The following is a 20,217-nucleotide window of genomic DNA, read 5'->3' as shown; positions in this document are numbered from 1 at the left end:
CGATGTCATTCAGCTGTCAATTAAATTCGTGACCGTGTTTCATAGCAAGTGCTTTGTTTTGATTTTTTGTGATAAACAAATGTGAGTCGCTTTAAATATATTCAATGAACGTGTAAATACATTTTAATGCGCCAATCCCACAACAGCAGCTCCCATCCCAGTCAATCCCATTTCGATTCCATCCGATTTCGAATCGAAGAGCTCTTACCGCTACCCACTCGCAATTATAATATCAGACCAAAACAAACACAACAAAAACCGGCAGCAACACAGCGAATTTATCATTATATTTTTTTTAGCGACTTTTTTCTCTTTTTGGGCTACTCGATTCAACTGTGCGGCTCAATGGCCAGAGACGGAACTGAACGGAGGTGAAGAGAAGTGAAGCGACTTTAAGGCTGGTCAGAGCAGCGTTTAGTAAGTCAGTTGGCCGCTGTCCGTTGCACAGTTCGCACGTTGCGCAAAAAAAAAATATACGTACATACATGTATAAACAAAAACGGCGACAATTCTCGTAAATAAATGGCTAAAAATATTCAAGCAGTGGCAGACCAAAAAATAATACAAAAAATAGTTACAATACAAGCAACGCCCCAATCGATTCATTTTTGCAAAAGCTAATAAAGTAAATCCCAACAAATGCCAACACGTTTGCCCAATTTGGAATATGCAGTGCGGGCTATTGAAACGTGATATATGTGGGACAAGTGCGCAATCCTAACTACGGTAACTTTTAGCAAAGTGCTTCCGATTAAGTATCGTGACGTATGCATAAGTGGAGGGCCTCAGATATAGAGCAATTCACTAGTCGCCTACTTGCCAGTAGCAAGCTGGTCGCATGGTCAAGTGCCGGTGATAAGCGCACACGTTGCTGATAAGACGGGGGCGCCAAGTCGTAAAAATAAACTGAAATCAAAGCTCAAACTAAGCATTCTGACCATAATATAAATAATAATAATTAGTTACTGATCATATACATGATTTATAAACAACGCACCGACCAAAAGCAATAACAAAGCCCACACAAAATGCCAAGACGTCAGAGCGACGCTTGCTTGGCCCATGACATCGCAGCTGGTATGGAACGGGAACTTGAACTAGAATTGGAACTGGAGCTGCAGCGGCCGCTGCTGTCGTCGAAGGAGCAGGCCAAAAGTGAGTACCACACACGCGCCATTACCTAGGCACCGGGCTATTAAACCAGTTAAGTTGGTCAAACAAAACCAACTGGCACACACCCAAATACATACAAACACACACACACACACACACATACACCGGTCTTAGCCATAAATCAGTGACATTTGCACACTGCAAGTGCTGCCCGTTTATGAAGCTTTACTGCGCTGCAGGCGGCTCGCTTTTTGTTCTAATCAGATGCGAATACGAAATATTTGTCACTTAATTTATGAAAATCGAGTAGCGGCCAGAAATCTAATTAGAATATGCACAAGCACACTAATACATACTCACACGTCCATATATACATATAGCAGAACTGATATCGCGCCGTGCAGAATCTTAATCAATGCCTCATCTCCAGCTGCGCATTCTTTTCATTGAATAAAAACAACAACATATAAAATCAACAAACGAATTGTTATTTATTTAAGTGTTAATCATTAATAAGCAAAATGCGCTTCTCATTTGATCTGCAAAAACAATATCAAAGTTTATTATACATTTTTATAAAAACGCACTAAAAGCAAAAAGTGAAAAGGCAAATTTTATCGCATGCAACTTTTATCGCATGCGAGAAATATTTTGGATAAGCCTAGGAACCAATATGAATGATACCAATATTAGGCTAATTTTTTTAAGTTTACTCATTGATTAAAAAATATATTTATTGATTCATTCGCCCAGAAAAGTATATATTTTTGGTATCTTAATAAATAATTTCCGTGCGAACAACAGGATGTTCTATGACTAACAATTGTTTACCTATCAGCGTACTATGCCTTTTTTGGAAGTTCACAAATAATAGAATTTATTGTGAATTTACAAGTATGTGGTACATCTATATAGATAATCACTTAGAGTATGGCCAATAAATACTATTAGCTTTTAAAACCTGTTTATTATCACAATAGAATATTCGCTTCGGAGATGTTTTACTCAATTAGCGACACCTAAAGCAGTTAAACAGTGTTAGCCCTTTGTTCATGGATTGTGTGAAAATGATAAATAAATAATAGCCCTTCTTATAAAGTTGTTTTCGTGTAAATATTAGTTCAGAAGTTGCAATCAATAAAATACAGGCTATATGAAACAAACGCTGCTTCTGCACTTAGAAAATGATTATATGATATCATATCATTATTTTGTATCATTAATGGTATATTTTGTTAAATGCAAATTTATTGTCAACATATTTTATAATAATTTTATTTTTAAGATTTTCTACTTTGTGCGAGTAAAATGCTAAATAACATATATAAACAATGGGCCTATTACTCAGCTCAATGTAATACAATTTCATATGTTTAATCACATTTATATATCGGCGTTTCCGCCTTTTGTCACAGTTTTATCATAGTAAATGAATATTTCCATTAAACAATCGTCATACTCATCAACAAGATCACTCACCACAACAATAAAAAAAGAAAACAGAAAAATACAGAATACCCCGAAACAAATAACTATACAAAAATGTCAACAAATTATCAGCATTTTTTTTTATGATCTTTATCAAGCAAATTGTCACTGAGTGTCATCGCCCAACGATCGGTGCTGGCCACGTGCCGGCTAATGCCAAATAGACTGTTACTATAATTATAGAGAGAGAGGGGGAGCGAGAGAGAGAGAGAGAGAGAGAGAGAGAGAGAGAACATTGACTATTGTAGAATTGAACTATATATGTACATCTGGGGCTACATCTGTTGTAGAGCCGCTGGAATAGCCGCTAAGCACTAAATGTAACTTTGACGCGAAACGCATTTCTCATATGCATATTGATTTATTTTTAGTGCATAATATATCACACGACAGCAATTGTTTTTGACAGAAGAGCACATACTCTTTTTGTTGAAGACCAAACTACAACCAACAATAATAAATGAAATAAATCATACTCGCTAGTAACTATGTCCTTCCCAAATTCTGAATAGTTAACGAATAGTTGACAGAATAATAATGCCTACATATTCTTTTTATAAAACAAAAATAAGTTCAATATTTTGATTCATCAAATTAAGTGGAATAGCTCACAAGCTGTGAGACAATTGTAGTGTATCGGTTTGTTGAGTAAAACAATGCCGGCGATTAAGTAACAACAGCAACAGTTTTTCGCGCCAAGCGAGGCGAACTAAGAGAGAGCACACTCGAAGAGCACGAAATGCGAAGAGAGAGCGCGCAGCTGGTGCAGTAACAGCAGCAGCAGCAGCTGTTAGTTAGAACGTCGACGTCGACGTCGACTGCCAAAGAATGGTCTTAGCGCAGCATCAGCGACCCCACAGCAGCCCCCACAGCAATTGCCGCTTTCGCTATCGACGGCGTTAACGTAGCCACCAGCGCTGCTAGCGTTGCACAGTGGGTCAGATTCATATTTGCACTACTAAAGTTGCATAGGCTAAAAAGCTAATGGCATAATACAGTTTGCTTAGTAAATATATTGATTAATATTTTTATATTATGGTTAAGACGTATTGTGTTAAAATGTACACATTTTCTTACCCATAAATTATTAATAAAAGTAATTATGGATAAAATATGAGTTTTCACGTAAAATCCATTAAGTGCTGTAAACATTTTGTTTTTTTGTCAAATATTCTGAGCTAAAATTATAACATTAAATGGGTTTGACTGACTCAAGCAAAAAGGGAAATTCGATTTCATCTGCGAGAATTGGCCGAGAAACCACAGTACTTGGTCGTTGCGTGCAGGAGCAAAAGTTATAAAAGTTCTTCGCAATTCGCACGAGCGCTCAGTTGCTCTCGGTCATTCGTTGTGGTTGTGTGAACTTGTGCCGCAGCATCATCAGCAGCAGCAACAGCAGCAACAGCAGCAACAGCAACGACAACGACAAGAACAACATCAGCGGACAGAGACGACATTGTCGCCATCGTTGTCGCCATCGACATCGACATCGCATAGAGAATCAGAATCATAAGAAGCAACAGCAGGAAGAGTTTTTTCGTGTGAGCAGCCAAAGACAAAACGTTTTGTGGGTGCGTGAGTGCGCATAGTATAAAATTAAATAAATAAATTAAACAACAGCGGCAGCAGCAGTAGTGACAATAACAACAACAACAAATGCGAGCTCGGCAACAATATTATTATATCCATATACACATACAAGCACATAAATATATATACATACATATATACATACAAATATGTGCCATTATAGAAATACTTATACTTATAGTTGTTTTTGTTATAAGTAATAGACTGAAGGCGACCCGGTAATGTTTGGACAACTATGACGAGATTTGCTGTTAAATAGAGCATAGTAGACATCCACACATAGACACACACACATACATATACAACAACAACAAAAATAATAATAGAAGCGAAGATTTCTTGCATCACTTGGTTTTTGGTCAAGAGCCATAAGCTAATAATTTTTTTTATATATATATGCTTAGTTTCCCCCATTAACTTGACTATTAGCTAAAACAAATTGTTTTCGTCTAAAATTGCTTGTAGTTGTAGTTGTTGATAGTTTTATTATATTGTTTTCTCGCTTGCATTTGTTTTCCAAACTGCAATTCGCTGTCGTTTAAGCGAAGCGCGCGAAAATATTTCGTTTGTCTCACCACGCGGCGTATGAGTAACAAATGCGAAATTGATTCTCTCGCGCCCGCTCACTAGCATTCATTAACGAAATCCGCAATTGCAAATTACAGTTGCATTTACGATTCGAGAGCACTGCGAGTGCAACACGCAGCTCGCCGCAAACATAGTAGACAATAATAAATAAATTAAAAACAATTTTGTCTTGGCTTACGCCTCGTATGCGTAATGTCATAAACAATGCAAAACGCTTAACTCGTCAAAGGTTCATCATACGAGAGAAGCAACAAAGATACGGGACAGTTGGTTCTATGTGTCTGCTTCCGTTTGGTGCGCTTTTAAAAATTGATCAACGCAACGAGCAGTGAAACGCGACAAGGCGGGTAACGGATTTCCGCGCCAAGGCATCGAAACAACAGCACCCGAAAGTGGGGTAAGGAAGTCAGGCAGGCAGGCAGGCAACAGCAGTAGCACAGCATCGCTTTGCTGCCAATTGTGCAGCAGAACGCGTTTCTGGATTAGCCCGAGTCTAGCAGCAGCAGCAGCAGCAGCGACAGCAACAGCAACAGCAAGAGCAATAAGGTAAGCTCATTACGAGGCACTGCCAACATCGCCATGTTGACAGCAGCAACAGCAACAGCATACACATTGTGTCCCGGCTGTCCTTATGCTTAGAGCAGCTCCTGATGCTTGCATGGCTCGCGGATATGCCGCCAGCGGTGTTTGCTTTGCTTTTGTTTATTTATTTGCCTGTTTGTCTGTCCGTCTGTTTTTCTATTTTATTTGGTGTCTTTGTGTGTATGTGCGAGATGGCGTGTGTGTGTGTGTGGGTGTGTTGTGTGTGCATTAGAGCAAATAGCGCCAGCAAAAATAACAACAGGAACAACAATAAGGATAACAACGACTACAAACAACAACAATGACTTTATCTTGACAGATTGCAGAGCAGCTGCCTGAACTTTGTGTCCACGTGTATACGAACATTTATGTTATGTATGTATTATGTATTTTCCGGACATATCATATATACCCTTTGAATGGCATATAAATATAAAAAAATGCTTCGGTTACTTGCAATAGCAAGTTTTTCAACTCAGTGCTTGCTCTTAAATATGCTTGTATACGACTTATAGAACTATTTGGCTTATTAACCTTTGTTGTTACAATGGCAGGTACATATAAAAGAATTAAAAAAAAAATTATGTCGTGTCGTTAACACAGAGTCATCTTTTTATTATTTTGTATGAGATCTCTTCCAAAAATATGTCTGCACATCCCATTGTTTAAAGATATAATTGTTAAAAATCTGAAATATTTTTTGTTAATGCCTTTGCATAAAAAAATCATAAAAATTATAATATATAAACTTCGCAGCCATAGTTGCTGTCAACTTTTTCAAGCAATTGCTCCAAGGTGAACTTTTTAAAATAAGAATTTCGTTAAGTAAACAGTTCAAAAATAATGTAGAGGGAATATTTATTACACTTTAATTATTTTACATATGTTATTTTACTTTAGTTTGGCACAACCATTTATGCTATAATAACGATTAAAGGGCCAAGTTACTTATGTTTTTTAGAATAGAAGTACCTTCTTCAAAGGCTTTGCAACATAAATGAACCTTTCGAAAGAAAATATGTTTTTAATGCTTCTTGGAAAACACATTTGATTCAGCACGTAACAATAAAAATTTTTTGGGAATTCAAATACAAACCTAACATCAATATCTAATATCTTTTAGTCTTTTTGTGAAGCAAAAAAAATCCTTAATGGATATATACAAGAAAATCTGCTATTAACAGCTAGTGTTAGGAGATTTAGCTAGTTTATGTCTCCTACTAGTAAAAGTTACTCCTAATATACTCTAGAGTAACCAACATGTCATAAAATTTTATCTACTAGTCAGCAAATATTAAAGGCTTACTTGCCAGCCACAAAGCGCCAAGGGCAACTGAATACATGCCGAAGTCCTCTCATGTGCATGCAGCCAATTGGAATTGGAATCCGAATCTTAACAATGCATGCAAGAAAAAAAAAACGAAAAGGAAAATAGAAAAATGAATCAAACAGAGATACAAACATTGCTGGCAATCACCTGGCGCCGGTTGCCGCCGCCTCCACGAGTCATCCATCCATCCAGTCATTCAGTCATCGATGTTGGGTTATGCTAATGGCGGAAGCTGTGCCTCGACAACGACTGATTGGAAGCACATGAAAGTAGCAAATCAGTGCGCACTTTGAAATTGAAATTGTAATCAAAAGGCGCTCACAGTGTGGCAGGGGAAAGACAAGGGGCACGGGCAGGGGCAAGCCCAGGGGCAAAAGGCAAAGGCAAAGTAATGGGGACATGGGGATATCTGTGCTTGTATGTTGGTGGACTATCGCTGCTTAGTTGGCTAAATTTGAAATGGCTAAACGATTTGCTATTCGATTAAGAAGAGAACGGCTGCAAGGGCATTTCTGTAGCTCCATAGAGGCATTAACAACCACCCAAATAAATCGAAATGGAAATAGATTTGCGAATTCATGTTCATAACAATGGACGTTCATACATATATTAAAAAAAAAAAAAAAAAAAAAAAAGAATAAAAATACGAAAATAAGGATGTTGGTGGATGCTCATGGATAGCCACGGTACTGATGACCTACATTTTGTTAGCGCAGCTAAAATAAAATAGAATATGTATAAATTCATGCCAGCCTTTAGGGACCGGTGTATCTGTTGGTCTGTTTACAACAAATGCGAATATCATGAAGCCAGTCCGCCAGGCAGCTGGCCAGCTAGCAGACGATGGAAGGCAGTCTGTAAGGACTCTTCAATGCGGCCTGACAATGGCAGCGAACTAGTCCGAGCTGCGGCCAAAACGGATCTGCCAATATTGCAATGTACACGGAGATACATTTTCCTTTTTGTTGCTATTGTGGCAAATGTATATGATTTTTTTTTTTTTTTTTTTTTTTTTTTTTTTTTTTTGCAAACATTGCCAGCAGGTAAAGATACACAATGGAAACATTTGCATAATATATCAACATATTTTGCAGTTTACTGCCAAAAGGTTACACACACAAACACAAATACGCCCACCTCATTAATTCTGCGAAAATGTAAATCTTGGTAAATGCCTCGCAATTGATTTGATTCCATTTGATTTTCGAGTGTGTGCGTGTGTGTGTGTGGGTGTGTGTGCCTTTCTATTCAATCATTTGGCATTGTAAATATCTCTCGTACTTATTTTATGAGAGTTGTTGACGAAATTGTTAAGCCGATTTCAATTTGTGGCTATCAAAGACGGAACTGAGTCCCTCCATTAAATGTGTGGCCCATAAAATCAGTTACATCTCAATTGCAAATGGGCCGCTGGAAATTTGATATTTGCGTTTTCTCTACATTAAGTATGCGTGCGAACTATGCATACAAGGAGGATATACCAAATTACATACAATTTTCTAAGAAACATGGGTGAAATTGTGAAAATGTAAGCCTCAATCGAATAAATTCTTAGAAATCTATTTTATACGTTACCTATGAATCTGTTCATAAATTGGTTATTATGATTAAATATTTTTTTACAAATTACATTTTTTTATTTAATTATAGTTGATGCAGAGTTGGTGTAAGTTTGGGTATTTTTATTAATTGCTTGCAAATGGTATATTAAACTTGTTGAATTTTTGTATATCACGCCAAACAAAACAAACTTTGAATATTCTTTCTCTGATCGGAATTTCTGCGAGTAATTAAATTTCTCTTTGTTCTATTTCTCTTTTGAACTGCGTGAATTTATATACACATTCATTAAAAGCAAAAGGCTCACAGTTTATTTTCTGCGCTATGTAAAACTGAATCATTCACAGCTAGGTTTACTGAACGATTAGTCGCAATAGTTTGCCATAAATCTTTGGTGATTTATAGGAAGCCCATATAGCACATCACAGCTACTGTATGTTGGGGGTATGGTATGTTCGTTTTATTTGTGAGTTTTTATGTATGTGTGATTGTGTGTCCACATGCCAAAATCAATAACGATAATTGCAAGGCGTGAAATTTTAAATCCAGCACGTACATCGCTTGGATAAAAGGTTAATTGTTTTAATTTATAGCGCATAAAGGCATTAGCCTATATAAATGCATTTGGCAAAGACCGTAAATTATGCAAATAATATGAAAAAGAATTGCAAATGAATTTATAGCATTTGCAAATGCGTCCAACGAGACGATGCCAATACCGGAGCCAGCACCGTGCAGCGCATTTGTTGAATGAATACCCGTATATTACTCATAAGCCGCAAAGATTCATTTTTTTATCCGACCTGTCACGTCGCGACACTTGCGGATTTCGTTGTTGCTGCAATTTGGCAGCGAAGTGACGAGCCAGACAGCCCAGACGACAGATCGACCACTGCCCAGAGATGAGCTGTCATCCGGCTAAATGTCGGCATCTTATTCGTGCCATGGACGCAGCGGAAGCTGCTCACGCTGAAGAGCTTGTTATACGACTAACATATAGTCGCATATGCACGTGTGTGGACAGATAATGATTTCTACTATATAGTATTACCCACTTGGCAGTATTCTATAATCCAAATGCAAGTGCCTGGCATGCACGCTGGGGGCTTCTGCAATGGCAATGCATAATAAATAAATCCTTTAAATGTGAAAATTGCCTGGCACGTCATAAGCGTCCTCTCTTTAACGTCATCATCATCAGCATCGTCAGCATTGCACATTGTCAACGTCATCATTAACATAGCCATTATCATTATCATCAACATCTCATAGTCATAGGATGAAAGTGAATGCACTTTTATATGCATGGCTGCTAATTACAGCGACAGCTTGTCTATCTCTCAGTCTTTCAGGCAGCCTCCCCTGCTGCGATTATCGCCGCGTTTCCCCAGAGCTAAACGATTTCTTTTGTATAAAATTATTTAGCACATTTCTCGCGTTTTGTGGCGCTTATAATCTCTATTATTATTTTTTTTTTTTTTATAATTTACACTCGCTGTTTGTGTCACTTTTGGTTGCGGCAGTGCATATAATTGCAGCTAATTGCGGCTGTTTGGAAAAGAGCTATGCAAATTTGGGTTAGCATTAAATCGCTTAATTTAGGTAAAATTGGTGCACATTTGGTGAATTTTTAGGAAAGTGTCTAATATTTTAATGAGTGATTTATTTATTTATTTTATTTTATTAATTACTAATAAATATAATTAAACAATTTAACTACTAAGCTGATTGTCATTAGTAATGAGCTTTAAAAAATATATAATAAATCGAAAGATATGTTTAATTACGGAATTGCGCATTTCGCAATGTATGCTCAAAGATAATTCAAAATTGAACTATGTAAATTTGAGCAGAGTTTTGAATATTATTTACTGTGAGAGCTTTCTCAGCGCCCAATTAATTAGAGACGGGCGTTGTTTCAGCTTTTAATTAATTATACATATGAATAAACCTAGACGATGATGTTGTTGTTGGGGACGGCGCCGTTGGTGGATCCGCTTGGACCAGGGCTTCGAGTGCTGGCATTGACTTTTCAATTGAAACAAATCATTATTTGAGCATCGTATATATCTTTTTCAATTGACCGAGCGATGAGCGATGAGCAAAGTCAGCCAAAGCTAGCTGCTGGAGCGTGTCAAAAGATCGCACTCAAATGCATCCGTATCAGATATCATAAACCTATCAGTGAGCCAGCCAGCGAGTGAACTGACTCTCAATGCTTTCAATAAATATGTATATATTGTACGATCGAAATATGCATAGATTAGTTTTACTATGTGATAGTAATTAGAAAACTGACATGGTCCATTGCAGCCGCATTTGCATAGAGTGGCGTATGCTGCGACTTGTACACGAAAATTTATGCCCAGTTTGTATACAAAATCTTTAGGATCGGCTAACAAATTGGCAACAAAAACCAGATCGTCCGATTAATGCAAACTACGTCAGAGCGCCAACGCTAAATATAGTTTGCTATTCACTAAAAGTTCATTGAATATTTCAAATACTTATGACTTTCGAATAAATAAATGCTGCAAATATTTATAAACGGTGAATGGCAACAGTAAATCTACAATTGGTCTGTGAATAATAGAATAATAGCAGCACACAACCGGAATCCATTCTATTCCATGTTTAGCAAACAGTCTTGTAAAATTTCTGAGATATGTTAATGTAATGCCTTAGACCGTTTGCTAATGGCAATTGAAATTGATTGAAATAATGCAATTGAAAAGTACATCTAGCTGATCCAATACGGTTATATATATAAATATTTTATAGAATATTTACATAGAGTATTTCAGCTGCAATGATGCACTTCAGTCCATTGAATTTTTTGCCATAATATATTTATTGGAATATGCGAAGTATTAAGCGCAACCTGTAGATTTTATTTTGCATAAACATGGGTATTGTGTTGATAAAAATGGAGGCGGGCCTGGCACTGGGTGGGCTGATATATTAGGTGGCTTGGCTAGTTAGTCGAGCGACAGGTGCAAAATGCAATTAGTGTTATTTTCAGCGTGGCGTAAGATTGTGTATACGCCATGTGTGCCCGCCTGATGCGAATGAGTTGAAGGTGAAATTGTAATGGCGACGACGTAGTTTATAGCATTGAGACTGAGTCGCCGACACACATTGGCTCTGCAGCCCCCTTCCGCACCCCGTTCAGCAGCCCTCTATCATCATCCCAGATAGCCTGCTGCGTGAGACGACCTTCAGGCAGTGCCTGTCCATGGGTGCTAACTATGTTGTCAACGGCTATGCCAGCCAACAAACATTTACTACTTGCTGTAGGTATGCTGCAGGTCCTCTTCTTCCCCACGCGACTCCACTGACCGAAAAGGCAGCGCACTGCAGACACAGACAGCTATGACATATTTGTGTGCATGTGTAAGTCACAGCTGCAGCGCATGGCGTTTATGAAATTGATAATTAATTATCCGGCCAGCCTGCTTCTTCCCATTGTGCCTTGTTTTTGCAGCCCTATCCAGTCGCCGGACCAACCTCAATCCCTACCAGGCAGCCCTGGCTTGCGGCTTTTCGCGTATACGCTTCGCTTATTGTGTTTACAAGTGCGTGAAAATTTGCGCTTTACTGCCTATCACGTGCGGCATGCGGCATGTGGTATGCGGCATATGGCCACTGGCCACATATGGAAAAACAGAGACAGAGACTGAGAGAGCGAAAGAGTGAGAGCGAGAGAGAGAGAGATAAACACCCACAAAGCTGGGGCATACATTTGCAAAATGCTAATTTAAGCCGTGTTGAATGCAGCAGGAAAAGGAATGTGCATTTTCGCTTGAATTATGCGGTAATATGTAGAGAATCATTTCAGAAATGAGCATCTGGATAGTTAATTTAATTTTGATTGTAATTTTAAAGCTGATGTTCTCATAAATATATAAATGAGCTATAATATAATGTATGGATACAACATTTTGCCGCGCACTCTGTACATTGGGTATATATGAGACTTGATTTGATGTTTGTTAACTTACTTTGACCTTCAGCTAAGATAATTATACAATCACAAACATTACTTTGTGTCTGGATCCCCATTAGTAAGCAAACTTCAATCGTAATATGTGACTATTTAGCTACACCAAGCAGAAATCTAAATCAGAGATTATTGACCTAATCTAATTGCTACTGCTCTAATTGCTTTCATTAACATATCCATAAGATTGAATATGCCTGTGCAAGCATTTGGTTACTTTGCTCTCCTATTTCCTATTTCAATATCCACGCATGGGCGTAGTAAATACTTAATGATATTGAGGAAATGTGAAATTGACTTCATTTGACGTGTAGCAAAGTGTTTAATTAACAGCCACGCAATAGGGCAGTCAGGGAGGCAGACAGGCTCCATGAGAAGTTTGCAAAGGATTAGTGTGGCTAAGAGAGGGCGGCTCAATGGGATTTAAGTCAAACTTTATTTCTTTGTATTGAATTAGTTAGTTGTTGGCATGGATATTGTTACCTCTAACTTTATACTGCTAGTCAGTCACTGGCTGAGCTGGCAAATCCCTAACAAAGCCATTGCGCTGACCGCATTGAAAGAAAGAGCCACTAACAGAAAAAAAAAAAAACATTGTTGAACTAGCCAACTGAGAAAAGGACACGAACATGACGACCGGCCAGCCCTTCGAACCCCATCCAATGCAATTACATTAAATCTTAGCTATTATTCTTGTTCTTTTACTTTGTATTTGTGTGTGCCCACACAACTTTTGCTGGTGGCTCAGATCGGGCTTTGCCCGGCTGTGGTTAATCGCCCACGATGTGATTGAATTCCATCGAACGCAGGTTACGAGCAGCGGGCAAGGGGTGGCAGCTGCGGCCAACCGGGGGGAGACGGCTTCGGGCTCGCGTAATAAATGAAATAGAGTCTTCTTTGCTGCTTGACTTGGCTGCATTCGGCTTCAGCCTGCCCGCTTGCCTGTTTCTGAGAGGCTGACTTGGTTTATAGCCATTGCTAGTCACCGGCCACTGGCCACTGGTCACTGGCCACTTAACTAATTGCGTCTTTGTGTGCTCCTGACACGCGCCATAAAATTAATATGAATGCTCTTTTCCATTAAGCATAATCGAAATATGCGTGCAGCTTGCCAAGCCCTAAGGTAAACATCAAAATCATGAATATTTATGATCTAACAGAGATCAAACATCTTAATGAGTGAATGAAGTAGTAGAAGATTATAGAAAAATGTTTTAGTTTAGTAATTAAAATAACAAAAAATGCCCGAACGCGAATAACTGAACAAAATTGTCCCATCTGGAGTGCAAATTTAATACATAAATTATAGAAAATATTTCGGCTTAGCAGATTTACAGTATACTAACAAGTATATTTAGTATATCATAATTTTGGCCTGATGGGAGTTTAAGATTTAGTTAAAAGAGCTCCCAGCGATATATAAAAATTATGTGCACATCCAGCTCAAGTCAATATTTTCTCTTTTGCCAACCTTGCAGTTCCTTTGTGCGTCATGCACGACACAGCCGGCAAACCGTCCCCCATAACCACGCCCACACAGTCGCCGATGGCAGCGACGGAGCCCGGAACTGGGCCAGCTGAGGATGAGGATGAGACCGATGTGATTGGCGATCTAATGGGTCACTACGGCAAATGGCAGCTGCTGATGACAGTGCTGCTGTCGCTTTTCCAGGTGCCAAACACGTTTCACATATCCTCATCCGTCTACCAGGCGGCCAACAAGGACTTCTGGTGCCAGCGTCCACCACATCTGCAGCAATTGCCCGTGGATGCTTGGCGAAATCTGAGCAGCTCACAGGACAATTGTCATATGCGCGCTGGCATCGATTGGAGCCAGCTGAGCAATGAAACGCTGCCCTCACAAATGGAGGTAAGTAACGGGTGTTCATGCATGAAATCCCATTTAAATCCACAACCAGCCACGGGTAACTAACGTGTTTATCGCCGCTTGCAGCAACAAGCAGCAGCGGCTACGACTGCCAACGACGGGAAGCTGATTGCCTGCAACAGCTGGGAGTATGCGACAAACGACAATGTCGGTAACACTTGGACCTCGCAGTGGGATCTGGTGTGCGACAAGGAGCATTTGAAAAATGTGGCCGAGATGTTCTTTCTGCTGGGCGTTGCAACAGGTGGCATTATTTCCGGCTACCTCTCCGACAAGTTTGGTCGCAAAACAATGCTCTTCATATCGGCCGTGCTGCAGACCATATTCGGTAAGTGGGCCAAATAACATCCACAACCCTATACTATCATCACCACCATCATCATCATCATCATCATTATCATCATTGGCTGACACATAATTATCCTGCCGCAGTGACCTTTACTGCCAGCTCTCAATACACCTACACTCACTCAGAGACATACACACGGAAGTGACATTGGCAAATGCCGCCAGTGTCCCCTTTTGACTTTGAACTTGGCATTGGCGACGGGGTCAACGTTAGGTGGTTACTACAGCTGCAACTGCAGCATCTGCGGCATTTGCCTGCTTGTGTCGACCTTGTTGATTAAATCACGTTCAATGTAATTGGAATTTGCATACAAAAGGACATTCCTAATAAGCTATAGGCATGAATTGGCCAACAGCGTGCAGTCTTACAATGTATTGTGTGTACTTTAGCTATCCATTTATGAGGTACATGCCTTAAATTTATTGAAAATTGGTTTAGTTAGGGCAATAAGCACATACGGTCACAAAGACAGACGGGCAGTGCTAAACCGAATAGCCAGATATTGAGGCAGACTATGTAGAAGTCCTCGCCGTAAAGAGAGCTATAGAACAGAAGAAAGTACTCTCTATGTCATCTAATAATAATTATTATTAATAATAATGTATATATTGTACATATTTGGCATATCAACATTTAGTCTTATCAATCATATATGTAACGAGGTAATCCGTTCTAACTATGAGTGTATGTTTGCCTACATATCTGTTTGTATGTCTGCCTGTATATACATTTGTCTCTCTGCCTGCCTCACTGTCTGTCTCACAATCTGTCTCTCCGTCTGTGCCTCTGTCTGTCTAACAAAAGCAAGGAACGAAGAAAAACTACAGAAGATCAATTAAGTTGTCTATATGTATGCAGCAGTATTCATTTGGTACTTATATTTAAGTAAAATGCAGCTAGAGAGTACCTTCAGCAGAGAGAGGTCACAAGCTAACGAAGCTAGAATGCCTGGCGTAGCAGAGAGCACTCCCATTGGTTAGTTAAAGCTCGACTGCAACGATCCCTACGAAACTAACGAAGCTAGAATGCCTGACGTAGCAGAGGGTGTTTCCATTGGTCATTTGAAGCTCGACTGCAACGAAACCTACCTGGCTTCGGGCTCAACATTTGAGTGCGACTTAGAGTTTGAGTGAGAGTCGCCCTATATATAGGGCAGCAGTTGCAGCATTTCTTCAGTCGCCCAGGCCAAGTGAAGCGAAGTGTGTGATCGTGCAGCTAAGCATTAAAGACTTAGAGGAAATACTTCGAAGAAATACTTAGAGGAAATACTAAGAGAAACCACTTCGAAGAGAAATTCTTAGAGAAAACACGAATAAGAAGCACTTATAAAAAATACTTGGAGGAAATCATTAGAGGAAATACGTAATACCTACCTTTTTCTGCTTACGGACAGAGAGACAGACATTACCACGCCTCCTTCTGCCTATCACATACATTTAACACACCCTGATTCTCATTTTCAATGCACATATGTATGTAAATTAAAATTCAATCATATTATTATTAATATTTTGCCTTTTTCATCCCTTTAGGTCTTTGGCTGTACTTTTGCAGTTCCTTTGAGCTATATTTGACGCTGCGTGCCCTGTTGGGGCTTGTCTCCGTCTCTGTGACCTATTCGGGCCTCATTCTGGCAATCGAATATGTGGATGGCAAGTGGCGGACAATAGCCGGCATGTACAACCTATTCCCACTGCCAATATCGTATATGATAATATCTGGATTGGCCTATTTGACGCAAGACTATCAACGTTTGCAGCTGTGCATTGGTCTCCCAGGCATTTTCCTCTGTTTTCTCTGGTAAGGTCGATTAATTTCATCATATTTCCAGCTGAAGCAAAAGCTGTTCGCAAAGATAAACAAAACATGGCGCGTGAAAGGTGTAAATTGCCAATAAAATATCGTGTACACATAAACAATAAGTAAACTATTATGCCTGCCTATGTATGTGTACCGCATTGATCATTGAGTCGGCTGAGCAATAAATGGCAAATAAAGAAAAAACTGCGCGTGGGTGTCCCAATTATAAACATGCACACACATTTATACAGTCGAGGCTTCTCTGACCAGACGAGGAGGTGTCTAATTTATGAGTGTGAGACTGAAACTATGTCGGGTGTGGTTCTCTTTGGCAGGTTTGTGGTGCCGGAATCACCGCGTTGGCTGCTGGTCAAGGGTCGCATTGAGGAAGTGAAACGCATCATTGAAGCTGCGGCCGTTTTCAATGGACGCCAGCTGCCCCCGGACTATCAGCTGACGCCACCTACGCAGGAGAGCAGCTCACAAGACGTCACGTATCTGTTCCGGTCCAGCTACTTGAGGCGCATCTCCATTTGTTTTCTGTGCATTTGGTTCACCATGAACCTGGTCTACTACGGCATTATCTTGAATATGAGCTCGTTCGGAGGCAATGTCTACTTGAATTCGGTAAGTTGTCAACATTTTACATGAACGCTAAGTAACATTTAGGGCATCGAGGCATCGCTTGATTTCACTTGATTTAAGCGCATTAAGAAATTCTGTTCCAGGCCCGAAATTTCCTATGTAACTTAATTCAAATTGTTTCCATCAAACATCAAGTCTCAATTTTCTAGTGACAAGTGCGTTGCGAACACATTTAACATCTAACAAGTGCTAAGTGCCCGGCCAGTCCAGATCGGTCCGCTAATTGGATCTGTCAGTCTATTTACTATGGCTATGTGTGTATGTGCGTATTTGAATGTCGTGTCAGCGTGCCACGTCCAAGGCAGACAGTCGGTCAAAAGGACAGGCAAATGTGTTTACTATCAAATTATGATGTTGCTTACAAGAGCTTCCAATAAATGATGGTTTGGGGTGTTGCTGCTGCTGCTGCTGCTGCCGCGTCTGCCCAAATCACCCCCTCTATCCTCTCATTCAAACTTTTAAGAATCATGTGCGGAATTTGGCGAGGTGCCAAAGGCAAATGTTGCATGAAAAAGATTTTTGAAAAACTTAAACAAAACTTTTTAAGCTGTCTGCTGTTTGTGAATTTAATAAATTATAATTTCGAATATTCTATAAAATGTAATAAATTTAAATATTTCAAAATCATTATTTTATACCAAATGAAAAAAAAAAAAAAAAAAAAAAAAAAACATTAAATGATATTATTACTAAATTCTAAACATTCCAACTTTTATAACTGAATCTTGTTGACAGCTCTATAAACTATGATATATTTTGTATGCGTTAAAAATATGATTATCGAATTTCTAAAGCAAAAACCAAGATTTTAAAATTACAAAATGTTAAACAGTTTGCCTGACAAGAGTGGAATACTAGAATAACTGTAATTTTGAAGAAACATATAATCTAGCTAATATCACGCTAAGTGAGCAGCACTTGCTACAACATAATATCCAAAGTATTTTTTCCGTAGAAAATTTATTAGATAATTTATTTTGACATGGCATAGCGCACCTTTGATGCTGCTTTGATTTAGTGTGGTCCGCCGACATTCGAGTAGATCTGTTTTACTGATCTGATGTCTCTGTCTTTCTGTCTGCCCGCGATTTTTTTTGCAGGCGCTAGCTGGCCTAGTCGAAATACCTGCCATTGCGGTGGCCATGTACATTATCACCAAGGTGGGCAAAAAATGGCTCTTTTGTGCCACCCTGTTCTGTGCCGGCGTCGCTTGTTGCTGTGCTGCGATCACTGAGGGACGCGAGGACATGCTCTGGCTGAAGATCACATTCCTGATGATGGGCAAGTTTACGATCAGCGCTGGCAATACCATCATGCCGGTTTACACCGCTGAACTGTATCCCACGCCCATACGCAATGTGGGAGTGGGCGCTTGCAACATTGCTGCTGGATTGGCGCTCATATTAACGCCCTACTTATCGCTACTGGTATGAAATAAAATTGGACACTAAATGACCAACATATATTAAATTTGTATTCTCTTTTGCACAGAACAAAATCGAAGGCCACCTGCTAATGACGCTGCTCACCGCTTGGAGCATTTTTGGCGGCTTTGTGGTGCTCTTTCTGCCGGAGACAGCGGTGCGAAAAAATGCACCGTCCGCAACAAATCGCCAGAATGCAGCTAAGCAGGTGTAATAAATTATAGAGACGTTGCTCTAATACGTCACACCGTACTCCCAATACTCCTGTCACCTAAGAAATATTTTGGCTGGTCCAAAGTATGTAAATGAGCACACAGGCTACCAGAGAACTACTTAATATCAAGCAGTACCCACTTGAATCGCTGCCCAGCCCCGATTTGACATATCCACCGCCTCAGCCACCGCCACCTTCTACTAACCAAGAACTCAAGTAAATAAAATAGCGCAATTAATCGAATGTCCACGGAATGCCATAAGTCTAAAAGTCAGGCAGGACCTTATTTGCGTAGCAAGTAGTGAGTATTTAAAATTGAAATAATATATTAAAACAAAAATGTTATTCGTAATGTAATAATGGCTTTTAGCTTATAATAGTCTAAGAGTAAATAAATAAATCTTGTTAACGATGTCACAATTCGGAGTAGGTCAATCTCTTCGGTATCATCGAAGATGTACAAATTTCACATAAATATAATACAACAGGAACTTTAATGAATAAATTATTGCAATAATTATTTTCCTGATTTATAAATTCTTAAATTTAATTTTTTTTTTTTTAATTTTTAGGACCTTTTATTTAATAAAAAATTGTATTTAAGATTTTGTCTATTTCCGCTCTCTCTATTCAAGTTTTTAAGGATCTTATAAAAATAGTTTAACAAAAATGTATTTAAATTCTTTGACTCGTATCCTGTTCATATTTTGGTGAGATTATCGTCGGGTGTCCGAATAACTAAAAAAGAATATATTTGAAAAGTATTGCTCAATTATTTACTCTATCAGCAACGGAATCAACAGCCACAATATATTTAAGTCAAAAAATTCTTGTCAATATGTCTTGTCAATATGTCAACGTATACATAATCTCGTTGTTGTTGCCGTCTTCGATGTGCTCGCCTATTACCAAATTAATATACATATATAGAACATGCAAAACAAATTAAAGTAATTAATTAATTGAAGTGAGAAGTGTTATCTCTGGTAAATGTAGTCAATTATTCGCTTACTAAATATCGGTCAATTATGCATATTACATAAATATTAATTATGTATACATATTTATAAATATATTTAGACGTATATGTATTTGTATATAGACACGTACATGCATATGGAGAGCAGGTAATGCTGCTTGTTGATTGTTCGCACACCTCATATTGCAAATTTCTTTCTAACGGAATATCATCAACAATAATTTACAAATTTCCCACAATAATGCATTTAAATTTATGAATGTATGTAGTTGAATATAATATAATAAATTAATCGCGTAAGCAATTGGCTAGAAATATTAAGAATTATAAATTTGTTGCTATATGAAACCGTCAAAATGCTTGTTGTACTTACAAAAGATATTATAATATTATTGTTCTTATCTGTAGGCTTTTTTGTTTGCTTATGAATTATTTTGAATTGTACTTACGAGCTAAGTAGAACCTTATATTATGCTTATTTATAGCATATTCTGCTTATCTAAAAATGCAAAATTTATATTTAAAAATAATAATACAAGTAAAAAATCACATGTAAGTTTAAGATTAAAAAAAAAAAGCAAAAACAAAATATATATGACAGATGAATTTGTAATGTTAAAGTATGGATAATGCGAGAGCTATCAAGTTACGTTTTTCAATGTTAATG

General features: G+C 38.5%; 1 protein-coding gene and 1 long non-coding RNA gene across 8 annotated transcripts; one reads left to right on the top strand and one right to left on the bottom strand.

Moving 5' to 3' along the window:
- Positions 1 to 411: 411 nt before the first annotated feature.
- LOC108620776 (organic cation transporter protein) lies at positions 412 to 19,692 on the top strand. Of its 7 annotated transcripts, none has more exons than XM_089462073.1 (8): positions 3,825 to 4,142; positions 4,857 to 5,325; positions 13,730 to 14,121; positions 14,206 to 14,467; positions 16,021 to 16,288; positions 16,624 to 16,915; positions 18,034 to 18,360; positions 18,425 to 19,692. In XM_089462073.1, exons 3-8 carry the CDS (start codon positions 13,744 to 13,746, stop codon positions 18,569 to 18,571), a joined length of 1,674 nt encoding a protein of 557 aa, XP_089318199.1. In that variant the 5' UTR covers positions 3,825 to 4,142; positions 4,857 to 5,325; positions 13,730 to 13,743; the 3' UTR covers positions 18,572 to 19,692. The 7 variants fall into 7 exon arrangements, with proteins under 7 accessions (XP_089318191.1, XP_089318207.1, XP_089318205.1 ...); XM_089462066.1 differs by having other exon boundaries at positions 3,825 to 4,172; XM_089462069.1 differs by having other exon boundaries at positions 3,825 to 4,172; positions 4,822 to 5,325.
- On the bottom strand, positions 15,939 to 17,579 carry LOC149270351 (uncharacterized). The gene is made up of 2 exons (XR_016268554.1): positions 17,296 to 17,579; positions 15,939 to 16,331 (listed from the first exon to the last, which is right to left on the bottom strand). It is a non-coding gene; the product is annotated as an uncharacterized LOC149270351 (long non-coding RNA).
- Positions 19,693 to 20,217: the final 525 nt, after the last annotated feature.

Source organism: Drosophila arizonae, chromosome 2 (assembly GCF_054131065.1).
Source record: "Drosophila arizonae isolate 15081-1271.41 chromosome 2, UAZ_ARI_1.0, whole genome shotgun sequence".
NCBI classification, from domain to species: domain Eukaryota; kingdom Metazoa; phylum Arthropoda; class Insecta; order Diptera; family Drosophilidae; genus Drosophila; species Drosophila arizonae.
Note: the sequence above shows the minus strand (reverse complement) of the source record. Positions and strands in the feature narration are given on the sequence as shown.

What these genes read in the sequence shown, in the direction of transcription:
- LOC108620776 (XM_089462065.1), top strand. Translation starts at nt 1,029, where the DNA reads ATGCCAAGACGTCAGAGCGACGCTTGCTTGGCCCATGACATCGCAGCT. An exon ending in ATTTTCCTCTGTTTTCTCTG is followed by an intron (nt 16,289 to 16,623) that starts GTAAGGTCGATT and finishes TCTCTTTGGCAG; the next exon opens with GTTTGTGGTGCCGGAATCAC. An exon ending in CGCCCTACTTATCGCTACTG is followed by an intron (nt 18,361 to 18,424) that starts GTATGAAATAAA and finishes TCTTTTGCACAG; the next exon opens with AACAAAATCGAAGGCCACCT.